Source organism: Heterocephalus glaber, unplaced genomic scaffold (assembly GCF_053883595.1).
Source record: "Heterocephalus glaber isolate CG9 unplaced genomic scaffold, H.glaber_assembly_v1.0 deba00000546, whole genome shotgun sequence".
Classification (NCBI taxonomy): domain Eukaryota; kingdom Metazoa; phylum Chordata; class Mammalia; order Rodentia; family Bathyergidae; genus Heterocephalus; species Heterocephalus glaber.
Window position 1 is genome coordinate 24,404,166 of NW_028258147.1, and position 13,542 is coordinate 24,417,707.

Sequence of the window (13,542 nt, forward strand, 5' to 3'; positions counted from 1 at the left end):
TGCTATACTAAAACATTATTAAAATCAAAATGTTTTAGTTTGAAAAGTGAAAGACAAGGACAGGCATAAAGAGGTTTAAAAAAAAAACATACTACATTTGACAAAAAGAATATTGAGGTCGTTTATTTTCCTCAACCTCCCAGGTATACTGCTGCTCCATAGGTTAATTAAAAAAATTATCTTATTGGACCAAACTCTCCAACAAAGCAGATGAGACTCTCTTTGGGTTTCTACTAATCTGTAGTATGCTGGCTTCTCAGACAGCAACCATCTATCAAAGTCATTTCTTAGTAGCCCATTGGGCCCACATCTGTTCACCCAGCTGGAAAAAAGTATCATGCAAACAGTATGAGTGAATTCTACTTCTGTTGTGCACTTTACATTTGCACAAGGAAATTTGCAAAGCTCTGTAAAATAAATAAAAATGTCTTGTATAGTAGATAATATTTTACACTGAATAGGAAGTTCCTATGAGACAGACTTGCAAATCAAGCAAATAAACTAAGGCTTTGTACTCTACATTTTCTAAATACCAAATAATAAATAATATAATCTTCCAAACATTCATCAACATGGGCCAGGGATTTAGCTCAGTGGTGCCGTCACCTGCCTCACAAGCGCAAGGTCCTGAGTTCGATCCCTGGTACCAAAACAAAAAACAAAAAACAAAAACAAAAACATTCATCAACAAACTGTCAATAGAAACAAAAGTTAATTCTTCCAAAGGCAACTACTCCTCATTCTCACCTTTCAAAAATAAATTACTACAAGTCACCTACATTACACAGTTCACACAATAAAAAAAGTCTTTAAAGCTAGCATGGTACAGTACAAATCAGTATGTATTACTTCATAAAATAACATATTTACACAAATTGTCATGAATTTACTTCTAGAAACATCAGAAACAAGTACAATGAAAATATCTGTTCTTTGAAAAGTTTCCTTTGCAAATAAAATTGCTTTTGAAGTGAAAGAACCCTAAGCAATGAGTATACATCATGCCTAAAAAAAAAGAAATTATTTGAAAAAAAACTGTAATACATCAATACCTAAAAAAAGCATTCAAAAAATTCCATTTAGCAATATTCTTTTCAACACTAAGAACTTTAACAGGCTAAAAATGTTCAAAGATAAAAGACTAAAACTATCACATTTAAATTTCAAAACCTATCTTTTAACAGCTAAAAGGCAAACTGACATGAAAATTAATCACTCTAGTTTACATTTTTCAATTTTAAGTTTTACATCCAAATAAAATAAACACCTGGAACACAGCACAGTAACAAGAAAAAAAAATATGGCAAAGAATCAAGCTAAATTAAAAAAAAGAAGAATGTAATAGGAGAAACTTATGTTTCAAATCTTAGCTCATCACAAATGACAGACAGGTCAATCAGGTGCAGCAAACGAAAAAAGTCTGCAAACAAGACAATTGTTGAAACAACCAAATTAAATTATAGTTCTCAGTAGGTGTTTCCAATGTTCTAGATGCACTTCAGGCAGAAATCAGTATCCAACCTAGAGGATTAAGCTTTGATAAAACAAAATCCTTCAGCTGTGTCAGAAATCTTGTCTTTGAAAGTTAGATAGTAAGCAAGAATTAAAGAGACCAATTGGAAAAACACTAACCTGTCCTGTAATTCTGCCTAGTAAGGCCCATATTCCTTGCCCTTCACTTCGAAGTTTTCCATTCAAGTTTTGCAATTCTTCCAAAGATTCACACAGCTACAAAGTGAGTAAGTCAAATTATCAATAAATGGCCAAAGGTATCTACAACTACATTCCATACATTTGTAAGGTATTCAAGTCACAACATGGTACTACTAAGACAATGATATCCAAATATTTAGCAGCATAACAGAATGCAAGCATTTTATTTTGTGCTAGTTTTACTGATGATGCTTACATTTATACCGATCATTACACTTGCTATATACTTTCACACATACTCTGCTAATTAACCACTGTCTCTATCAAGATGTATTTCCATCATCTACTCCATGAAAAAACTAGGAATCATGAGGTTTGTGAGTTGGCCAACAACACAGAACTACATGAATCCTTAGGTCTTCTGAATCTAATTCCACTTTGCACTACAATGTAGCTGATTACTAAAACTTTCTACTAATTTTTTTTATCACTTACAATGTTTTTCTTTTTTTATTAATCTTTTCAACAATAGTTTTTTAATGTATATGTTACTTAGTACCTGGTATTTTAGTCATATTTTGCTTTTATGTGATTTTTTTAACCTCTCATTAGAATTAAGAGGTAACTATAAAAATATAAATTGGGAAGTATATATTTTTACCAAGGGTAACATCATAATTTGGGGTAAAAACAGTAATTGAAAAATAAGTTTTTAAAATGTCTATGAGATTAGAAAGACAAGCTCTATAATACTGTGTATAAATTAGAATAAAAACCTGAGTCAGATGTCTTAGCCTCAAACTCCAGTTCTGGGACTTAACTACATGTAAGCCTGGGCAAACGATATAGTCTTCAGGACTCATTTTCTTCCCTTGAAAATGGGAGCAATAATCACAAGCTACACAAGACAATTAAGATGAAGATTAAATAAGTTACTAGATGTGAAGGCATCAGAAGTACATCTGACACATACAAAATGTTCAGTAAGAGACAGCGATGATAAAGAGCAGGAGAAAAGACTAAAACCTCTGGAATCTCAAAAAACAGAAATGCTATAAAATCACAGAAGAAATCATCAAGTCCTATTATGCTCTCTACTTTGTAGTCAACTTACCTTATTATATTCCACATGAAGCTTTTCTTGTTCGTTCTCTAATTTATCCTTTATATTCTTTTGTTCAGCCATGTTTTCCTGAATTTGAATCATGCGCATATTTCTCTCTATTTAAATTAAATTTTACTTTAGTACCAAGTAAAAGCTGATATAAGAAATATATAAAGAAACTATCCATAAAGATGATCATATGGATAAATCTATATTGTTGAAACACTTTTAAGTATGCAGAAAAAAACATGAACCTAGAATTTTACAAAAGCCTACAACTTAGGAAAATAACATGCTTTGATATTTCTAACATGGCTAATGAATTTCTAAAAATTAATGGTAGATTAAAAATTCATTAGCAAATTGTTCTCATTGAAAATGTGCATGTATCTATACTGACCAAAATAATAATTCACAAAATCAGCAGTGAGAGCTGGTTGCTTATGTTTTCTCCTTCCATCCACACTAGAGCTAGTATCTGAATTGTCCACTGGAAAGATATCTGTACTGATCCCCATTAGCTCTGCTTTCCGCATCAGTTTACGAATAGCTGAAGCACTACTAGTGAGTGGTCTGGGCAATTTTTCCCTTGGAACCCAGGCCTGGGGTCTGGTGGATCGAGCTAGTTCTGCTTTGGCACGATACTGCTGCAGCCGGGCATTGATCCTTGCCTATAAAAGAAATGCACACAAATTTTAATATAATAAAATGGAGCACAGACCTGACGATTTTTACTTCTGTGCTCCAAAAAGGTAAATATAACTAGAATCTCCTATTCAAGGCAAATTATATTAATAATACAAAGGTATTCTGCATAATTCTTGAGTTTCAATAAACTAGAACTACACCTAGTAACAACTGTCCCAGTTTATTATCAGCATTATGAGAAACTAATTTGACTAAATTAAACTTTTCTTTTCCCAATAACTACAATAGTCTCCACAGATTTACTTAATGTACATAGAAAACCATTTTAAAGGAAAAACTTACCAAATTCTCTACATAAATGAACATTTGACTGAGAACATCTAGTCAACATATTGTATTAATACAACTGTTTCCTCTAAGCTGTATTTTTCAATGTGAAAATATACTTTATAAATAGATGCTCTATTGACTACCTGAGGAGGAACATTCAACCACATACTCTGTTCAACATTTACCTCAAGCATAAACCACTTCTTAGATAACTAAGTTAATTTCATAATTATATTTCAAATGTTATTGGGAAACACATAAGATTGATTATCTATAATTTTTATAGGAAAAAAGTTTTGGCATGATTCCCATACCTGTGCTTCTGGTGATAGCTGCTTCTCTCTCTCTTGCAAAGACATCTTACAATAGGACTGCAGAGCCAAGTAGTTTTTTCTCTTCCACTTTCTGTCCAAACGATCTGCATGTTGCTTACAATAAGCAAAAAATGGATCTGCTATATCCTATACAAAAATAAAAAAGGAGAGAGGGTGAGCATTTTAACTCCAATATGTCATAAAAAACCCCAACACCAAAGAAATTCGTTTTTGAAAACATCTCCTAGTTCTAGTTAATTTCATAATAAATTGTGTAAGTACTTTTTGTACATTAGGATAAAGATTTCTGCTTTAGAAACAATCCAATATATCAAATTTAAACTTCACATTAGAATTTTTTTTTTCCTTAAAGGAGCAGAGGATATAGCTTAGTAGCAGAAAAACTGCTTACTTAGCATGCCTAAAACCCTAGGTCAATCCCCAGGACTGCAAAAAGATAAAACAAAATAAAGAATCTCCTATATTTAAAAATAATAAAAGCAAATCTTATGTATTACTTGGATGTATCTGCATACTGTTGTAAAACACTCAGTTTAAAACAAGATTTAATAACAGAAATAATAAATATTAAAGTTGAACACATATCAATTAATAACGCAAAGCAACAATACTATATATTTGAAAATATAGGACTACCAAAGATAGACAATTCTAAGTAGTTAGCAATGCATGAACAAATTCTACTCAGGGGAAAAAAGATTAAGAAGGTCAGACCCTGACACTAGAACAATTCAGTTATTTCCCTTATCTCCTTACATAACCTCAAATAAGCATACAGTTCTCTCTCATGTACTAGCCTTAATGTAGACTCAGAGTAAAAACCCAAAGTCCTTTCCACGTACTTCTAGGTGGTACATGTGTCCTCCTGTTTCCTCTATGGTCTCCTTCCTTCCCTGCCACCAATCTAAGCTCCTAACTCTGTTACCGTAGCCACACCATCTCCTTGTTCCTACCTCAGGGCCTTTGTATATACTATTCCTTCTGTGTCTAAAGCTCTCCCTTCAAATCAACACATCACTTATCACTTATTTTCATAAATGTTACCTTACTAGAGAGCCCTTTCCTTATTTTCTTAAATAAAACAGCATTAGCCTTCTTTTATTACTGTCTACTTTTTCCAACTCTAAAACAGCTAAAGGTAGCTGAGCACAGTCGTGTGCACCACTAATACCCGCAATGGGGAGGCTGAGGCAGGAGGTTCATTGTAAGTTTGAGGCCAGCTTGGGCTACATAGTGAGTTCGAGGCCAGTCTGAACTACATAGTGAGATCATGTCTCAAAAAAACAAACAAACAAATAAATATAAAATAGCTAAAGGTCCAGATAAAGCTTCTCATTGTTCCAGGGAAACATTTTATTTCCATTTCTTCCTGTCCATACTCAGCACTTGTGACATCTTTTTTGGTTCTGTTTACTATTTCCTCACTTAGGCAGACACTGATACTTAAAGCAAAATATAGGTATCCTGACAGATACCTCTATCCCAACACCAGCTTAATCCTCTGCACATATACACAGGTCTTCAATCATAATGAATGACTGATTTCACTGAGTACTGTAAGCCTACCTTTAAGTATAGATGCACAGTCTACCAAACAACGTTTGTCACTCCATTATACAACTTAACTGATGCTATCATTGGAAACTCCCTCAAAGGTCTATGTGTTAAAGCCTTGGTCCCCACCGTGGTGCTGCTCAAAGTGGCAAAATCTTTGAGAGATGGGACTTTCTAGATCATCAAGGTAACGGGGCTATGTTCCACGTGGGAGTGCAGGACCCTCATCTCCTCCCTTCTGCTCCTTGCCATAATGCAAGCAGCTGTGCTCTATCACGTGCTCCTATCATGACATGCCATCAGAGGCTGAAGAAGCAGGGCCAAATGACCAGTCATGGACTGTAAACTCCAATACTATGAGGCAAAATAAACTTTTTCTCCTTGTAAGTTGATTTTCTCAGGAATTTGTTACAGTATGGAAGCTAACACAAATGGATTTTAGAACATGAATTCAATAATGACTAATGCAGAGCTGGTCCGCAACTTACAATAACTAGACTTAGAATTTTTCTATTTTGTGATGGTACAAAAGCCATTCACATTCAGTAGAAACCATACTTTGAATCTTGAGTCTTTCCTGGGCTAGAAAGATGTGATATAATAGTCTCAAGATGTGAGACACAGTGGCAGAGCCACAGCTCCCAGCCAGCCACAGGATCAGGTAAGTAGTGTGTTGTTAAGCTGTGGTGTTTAACAGGTTATGTTTATTAAACACATAGTAAATTTACAATTACCTCCAGCTTATGATTGGCTTAATAGGAGGTAACCTCATAAGATGAAGAGCATCTGTATTCATGTTCCACAAATGCTTGCTGAATTGTTGTAGGCTAAGACACAATATGGTGAATAAATATGTTAAACAAGCAACATTAAAATGTGTTAATTTGAAAACTTTAATAGCTAAAGATGAGTAACAACTGCAGAATCATAGAGATACTTTATAATTTAGTTTATCCTACAGTTAGTTTATTTCTTAAGACGTCTTGCACTTAAGTCTGAAATCAAGATAACGAACAAAAAAAAAATATTTTTGAACAAGTATTGTTAATTTCCTAATGCTACTACTTGAAAATTTTAGGAGCTTTTACATATAAAAAACTTTAAATGTAAATACAATGTCCAGATGCCTGGTGCCCAAAAATCAAAAGAGAAAAATCAATGTGACAATGTATATATTTTGTCCTTTACAGTCATGTATCATATACAAAACCAAGCCAGAAGCGATTTAGTATTTTTTCCTACATAAACTCTACCAATTCAAATTCTTTACCCACAGTATATGAGACTTGTAATTTTAATTGTGCCACACCCCCAGCAATGCTTGTTACTTTTTTTTCCTTAAATTCTTTTATTGGTACATTTTAGGTATACAATACATTTACATTCATCATTGGGAACTTTTACCTGTACATAATGTATCTTGGTTCTTACTCTTTTCCCAATCCCTGTCCTCCCTTCAACCCATTCAACCTTCCTTATTTACAAAGACTTTGTTTCCATTATTTCCTTTTCTCATAATTTTTCCTTTCCTTCTTTCCTTTCTCCTTCCCTCCCACTTCCCCTACCCCTTTGGACCTTTTCTTCCTATTTCAAATTATCAATTATTCATTTTAATCCTTATTTACACTTTCAGTTTCTCACACTAGAGAAACTATTTGGTATTTACACGTGTCCTATTTATTTCACTTAAGAGTATGGCTTCAATATGGATACACTCAGCTACAAATATCTCTAGTTTGTCATTCTTTATGGCTGAGTAGTACTCAATTTTATTAAAAAAAACACATCTTCTTTATCCAGTTTCCAGTTGATGGGCACGCGGGCTGCTTCCAAGCTTTAGCTATTACAAACTGTGCCGCTATAAACATGGGTGCACATATATCACTGTGGTATGATTCTTTTCATTCTTTGGGGAAGATCCCCAGCAGGGGAATAGCTGGGTCAAATGGGACCTCTAGTCCTAGTTCTTTCAGGTATCTCCATACTGACTTCCACAATGGCTGCACCAGTCTGCACTCCCAGCAACAATGGAGAAGGGTTCCTTTCCCTCCACACCCCCGCCAGCATTTGGTTGATTTCCTGATAGCAGCCATTCTTTCTGGGGTGAGGTGGAATCTAAGTGTTGTTTCCATCTGCATCTCTAGAATGACCAGTGATGTTGAACATTTTTTTACATATTTATTTGCTGCAATTACTTCTTTGAGAAATGTCTGTTCATTTCAGATGCCCATTTCTGAACTGGGTCTTTAAATTTGGGGGGGTCTGATTTTTTAAGTTCTTTATATATTCTAGATAGTAGACCTTTGTCTAAGGTACAGCTGCTAAAAATTTTTTCCCACATTGTAGGTTGTCTCTTAGCTCTGTTGGTGTTTTCTCTTGCAGTGCAGAAGCTTTTTAATAAGATGAGATCACAGTTGTCAATTCTTTGTGCTACTCCCCGTGCTATTTAGGTTTTGATCATAAAGTCTTTTCCTGTGCCAATGTCTTCAAGAGTTCTGCCTAACCTCTGTTCCAGCAAGTTTAATGTTTCTATTTTTATATTTGGATCTTTAATCCACTTTGATCTTAGTTTAGTCCATGGTGATAGACATGGGTCTAGTTTTAAGCACTGACAGGTTGAAATCCAGTTTTTCCAACACCATTCATTAAATAGGCTTTCTTCCAGTGAGGGTGGTTGGCTCTTTTATCAAAGATGAGGTGGGGCTGCGAGTCGCACGGAACATGCCAGGTCAGCCCACTGCAGACAGGCAGGTCTGCAGACACCCTACAGAGGTCACAAGTCACGTGGAACTTGTTACTGCAGAAATCCACTGGGCATCCCCTCCCCCGCCCCCTCTCCTCTGTACAGCCACCTGGTTCCACACTACAAAGACACAGAGGACATCAGACCACCAGACCACAGTACTGGGTCCCACCGCTCCTGGTCCAGAGGAAGGGGCTTCCTGGCCACCATCCCTCCCGCTGCTCCCAGCCCAGAGGAAACGGTTTTTGGCCTGCCTTCTGTTCTGCCACTCTCAGCCCAGAAGAAGGAGCTTCCGGGCCACCATCCCTCCCGCAACTCTCAGCCCAGAGATAGGGGCTTCTGAGCTGATGTCCTACTGCCCCTGGTCCAGAGTAAAGGGTTTCCCAGCCACTATCCCTCCCACTGCTCCCAGCCCAGAGGAAGGGGCTTCTGGGCCAATATCCCTACTGCCACTCCGGGGCACTGTGCCACCTCTCCCAGCTCAGAGGAGGTGATCCTCAGGGGCACCAACAGCAACCCCCAACCCCAATCGAAATGAGAAAACACATAAATAAATCTTAAAACTAGACCTCCAGATCACCTACAGCAACCCCAAAGGGAAAGGAGATGGAACACTCTGAGACTCAACCACCTAGATCCAATGAACTGGCAACAAAAGGGGATCTGAAAAAATGAAATCAGAAATAATTTCTCACATAACAGGAGAGATTGTGCTCCTAGTGCAAGGCGTGATTAATAAATCTAGAGAGGAGCTGAGGAACATGATGGAATCCCAACATAGGCAACAAACAGAATCATAAAACAGATGCAAATAGATTTCCAGGAGATGAAAAACTAAATTGAAAGTCTACACAGCAGAATGAGCCAATGTGAGGACAGAATTTCAGATATAGAAGATAAGATTGCAATTAATGACCAGGAAAAGAAAAATTGCTTCAAAATTATAAGGGAACATGAGAAATCAATCCAGCAGCTGCTAGATGATGCAAAGAAGAATAAAATAAGACTGATTGGAGTCAATGAAGAAACAGGAGAGAGTGCAGATGACGTAAAAAAAAACTCTTCACAGAAGTAATGGCAGAAAACTTCCCAAGCAGGGAAAAGAACTTGACATACAGATATGTGAGGCATATAGGACTCCAAATAGTCTTGATCAAAAAAAATCTACACATAGGCATATAATTGTTAAGATTCCAGAAACTCAACAGAACAAAGTTCTACAAACAGTTAGAGAAAAGAAACAAATCACATACAAAGAAAAGCCCATCAGAATCACAGCAGAGTTCTCAACACAAACCACCAAGGCAAGAAGAGCTTGGAGTGACATATTCCAAGCCCTAAAAGAAAACAGCCTCCAACCCAGATTGATGTACCCTGCAAAACTATCTTTCAAAATTGATGGAGAAATAAGATACTTTCATGACAAAGAGCACCTTAGGAACTTCATCAATACCAAACCAGCACTCCAAAAAGTTTTACAAAATATCCTAGGAACAGACATTGAGAATCACAACCCCAGGAAGCAAAGCAGAATGAACCCATCTGGCATGACAAGAAATTAAATGCAGAGGGGGAGAACCCAACAAAAAGAAAAAGTCATGGCAATGACGAGTCAATACGTTTCAGGTATAACCATCAACATTAATGGTCTCAATTCACCAATCAAAAGAAACAGACTGGCAGAATGGGTCAAGAAGAAAAATCCAACAATATGCTGCATACAAGAAACACACTTAATTCAAAAGGAAACTCACAGACTGAAAGTTAAAGGGTGGAAAACAATACTTCATGCGACGGGAACCTGAAAAAAAGCAGGAGTAGCTATCCTCTTTGCAGATCAAGTAGATTTTAAACCAACACTGATTAAGAGAGATGAAGAAGGGCACTACATCCTTGTAAAGGGAAGAATCCAAGAGGAAGAGATGACAATCATAAATATCTATGCACCAAACACTAGTGCACCCAACTATATAAAACAAATACTAACGGACATGAAAAGTCATATATCCACTAATACAATTGTAGAGGGGGACCTCAACACCCCACTGTCACAAATAGATAGATCAACTAGACAAAAAATAAGTAATGAAATACTAGAACTCAATCGAACTCTTGAACAAATGAACTTAACAGATGTTCACAGAGTTTTCCACCCCACAAAATCAGAATACACATTCTTCTCACCTGTACATGGGTCATTCTCCAAAATAGACCACATACTCACACACAGAACATGTTCAAGTAAGTGCAAAGGAACTGAAGTTATCCCCTGTATATTTTCAGACCATAGTGCGATGAAATTGGAGATTCATAGCAAAAGAAACTCGAAAAATTTCATAAACCCGTGGAAATTGAACAACACACTTCTGAATAACCAATGGGTCACAGAGGAAATTTAAGAAGAAATCAGACAGTTCCTTCAATTAAATGACAATGACAATACAACATAGCGGAATCTATGGGACACAATGAAAGCAGTCTTACAAGGGAAATTCATAGCAGTGAATATGCATATTAGGAAAACAGAAGGAGCCCAATTAAACAACCTGATGCTGAACCTCAAAGTTTTAGAAAAAGAAGAGCAGGACAACCCCAAAGCTCATACAAGGGAGAAAATGATAAAGATCAGTGGAGAAATCAATGCAATGGATACTAAGAGAACGATACAAAAAATCAATGAAGCCAAGAGTTGGTTCTTCAAAAGAATCAACTAACTGGACAAACGCTTAGCCAACCTTATCAGATAAAGGAAATCCATGCAAATTAGAAATGAAAAGTGTGAAATTACAACAGACCCAGCAGAAATCCAGAGGATCATCAATACCTACTTGCAGAACCCATATGCCAATAAGATGGAAAACATAGAAGAAATGGACAGATTCCTAGATACATATGAATTACCAAAGTTGAACGAAGAAGACCTAAAAATTCTAAACAACCCAATACCAACCAATGAAATTGAAAATGTAATTAAAACCTTATCAACTAAGAAAAGCCCGGGCCCTGATGGCTTCACCTCTGAATTCTACAAGACATTTAGAGAAGAACTACTCCCACTACTGTTTAAACTATTCAATGAAATTGAAAGGGAAGCAATACTCCCAAATTCATTCCTGGAAGCAAGCATCACCTTGATCCCCAAAGCAGAGAAAGATCCAACCGAAAAGAAGAACTATAGGCCAATCTCACTAATGAACATAGATGCAAAAATCCTTAATAAGATACTGGCAGACAGAATGCAGAAGATCATCAAGAAGATCATACACCCTGACCAAGTGGGATTCATCCCAGGGATGTAGGGATGGTTCAATATACACAAATCAATCATTGTAATACACTATATCAATAGAGCCAAGGACAAAAACCATATGATTATCTCCATAGACGCAGAAAAAGCATTTGACAAAATCCAACATGCATTTATGATAAAAACCCTACAAAAAATTGGAATAGATGGTCTCTACCTCAAACTGATAGAAGCCATCTATGAAAAACCAACAGCCAATATCATACTCAACGGTCAAAAACTGAAATCCTTCACACTAAAATCAGGAACAAGACAAGGAAGTCCACTATCACCACTCCTGTTCAATATACTTTTGGAAACACTAGCCACGGCAATTAGACAAGAGAAAGAAATAAAAGGAATAAAGATAGGAAATGAAGAAGTCACATTGTCATTATTTGCAGATGACATGATACTCTATATAGAAGACCCCAAGAACTCCACCAAACGTCTTCTAGACTTAATAACCAAATTCAGTCAAGTAGCTGGTTATAAGGTCAACACACAAAAATCAATAGCTTTCCTCTACACCAATGACAGACTCACTGAGAGAGAAATAGGGCAAATAATTCCTTGCACAATAGCATCCAAAAAACTGAAATACCTAGGAATCAACCTAACGAAAGAAATCAAAGACCTCTTCTCTGAAAACTATGGCACTCTGAAAAGAGAGATTGAAGATGATATCAGAAAATGGAAAGACACCCCCCATTCCTGGGTAGGAAGGATTAATATAGTGAAAATGGCCATACTTCCAAAACTGCTATATAGATTCAATGCAATTCCAACTGAGATAGCAGCAGCATACTTCACGGACCTTGAGAAAACAATCCAAAAATTCATTTGGAACAAGAAGAGGCCCAAAATAGCAAAAGCAATTCTAGGTAACAGAGACATGGCAGGGGGTATCACAATCTCCAACTTGAAACTATACAACAAAGCTACTGTGATAAAAACAGCATGCTACTGGCAAAAAAACAGACCTGAGGACCAGTGGAACAGATTAGAAGATGCAGAAACAATGCCAGACACACTCAGCCATCTCATCTTCGATAAAGGAGCCAAACACCCTCACTGGAGGAAAGATAGCCTCTTTAATAAATGGTGCTGGAAAAACTGGGTTTCAACTTGCCAAAGATTAAAACTAGACCTATATGTCTCACCATGCACCAAACTAAAATCAAAATGGATTAAAAATCTAAATATTAAATAGAAACTGTGAACCAGTTTGAACAGAGGTTAGGTAGAACTCTTGAAGACATCAGTGTAGGAAACGATTTTATGAACAAAATCTCAGTTGCCCGTGAACTAGCACAAACAATCAGCAAGTGGGATCTCTTCTTATTGAAAAGCTTCTGCACAGCAAGAGAAACCACCAGCAGTGGGAAGAGACAATCCACAACGTGGGAAAAAATCTTCGCCTGCTTTTTCTCAGATAAAGGTCTACTATCTTGAATCTATAAAGAACTTAAAAAGATCAGACCTCCCAAATTTAAAGACCCAATCCAAAAATGGGCATCTGAAATGAACAGAGATTTCTCAGACAAAGAAGTAGAAACAGCAAATAAATACAAGAAAAAATGTTCAACATCACTGGTCATTTCAGAGATGCAAATGAAAACAATGCTGAGATTCCACCTCACTCCAGAAAGAATGGCTGCTATCATGAAATCAGCCAATAACAAATGCTGGTGGGGCTGTGGGGAAAGAGGAACCCTTCTCCACTGCTGGTGGGAGTGTAGACTGGTGCAACCACTGTGGAAATCAGTATGAAGATACCTCAAAGAACTAGGACTGGAAGTCCTATTTGACCCAGCTATTCTACTGCTAGGGATCTTCCCCAAAGAATTCAAAGAATCATACCACAGTGATATATGTGTGCCCATGT

General features: G+C 36.6%; 1 protein-coding gene across 6 annotated transcripts in view; it reads right to left on the reverse strand.

Annotated features, from left to right (window-relative positions):
- Phf14 (PHD finger protein 14) overlaps positions 1 to 13,542 on the reverse strand; it is a 320,314-nt gene that overhangs the window by 250,583 nt on the left and 56,189 nt on the right. For all 6 annotated transcript variants that reach the window (XR_015448743.1, XR_015448744.1, XM_087204669.1 and 3 more), the window contains exons 8-11: positions 4,051 to 4,197; positions 3,159 to 3,429; positions 2,768 to 2,874; positions 1,633 to 1,728 (exon numbers count right to left, since the gene is read on the reverse strand). Coding sequence is in view for 4 of the 6 variants with exons in the window: in XM_087204669.1 (XP_087060795.1) it covers positions 1,633 to 1,728; positions 2,768 to 2,874; positions 3,159 to 3,429; positions 4,051 to 4,197 (621 nt within the window). In the remaining 2 variants the exon portion in view is untranslated. The remainder of the gene's footprint in view (positions 1 to 1,632; positions 1,729 to 2,767; positions 2,875 to 3,158; positions 3,430 to 4,050; positions 4,198 to 13,542) is intronic.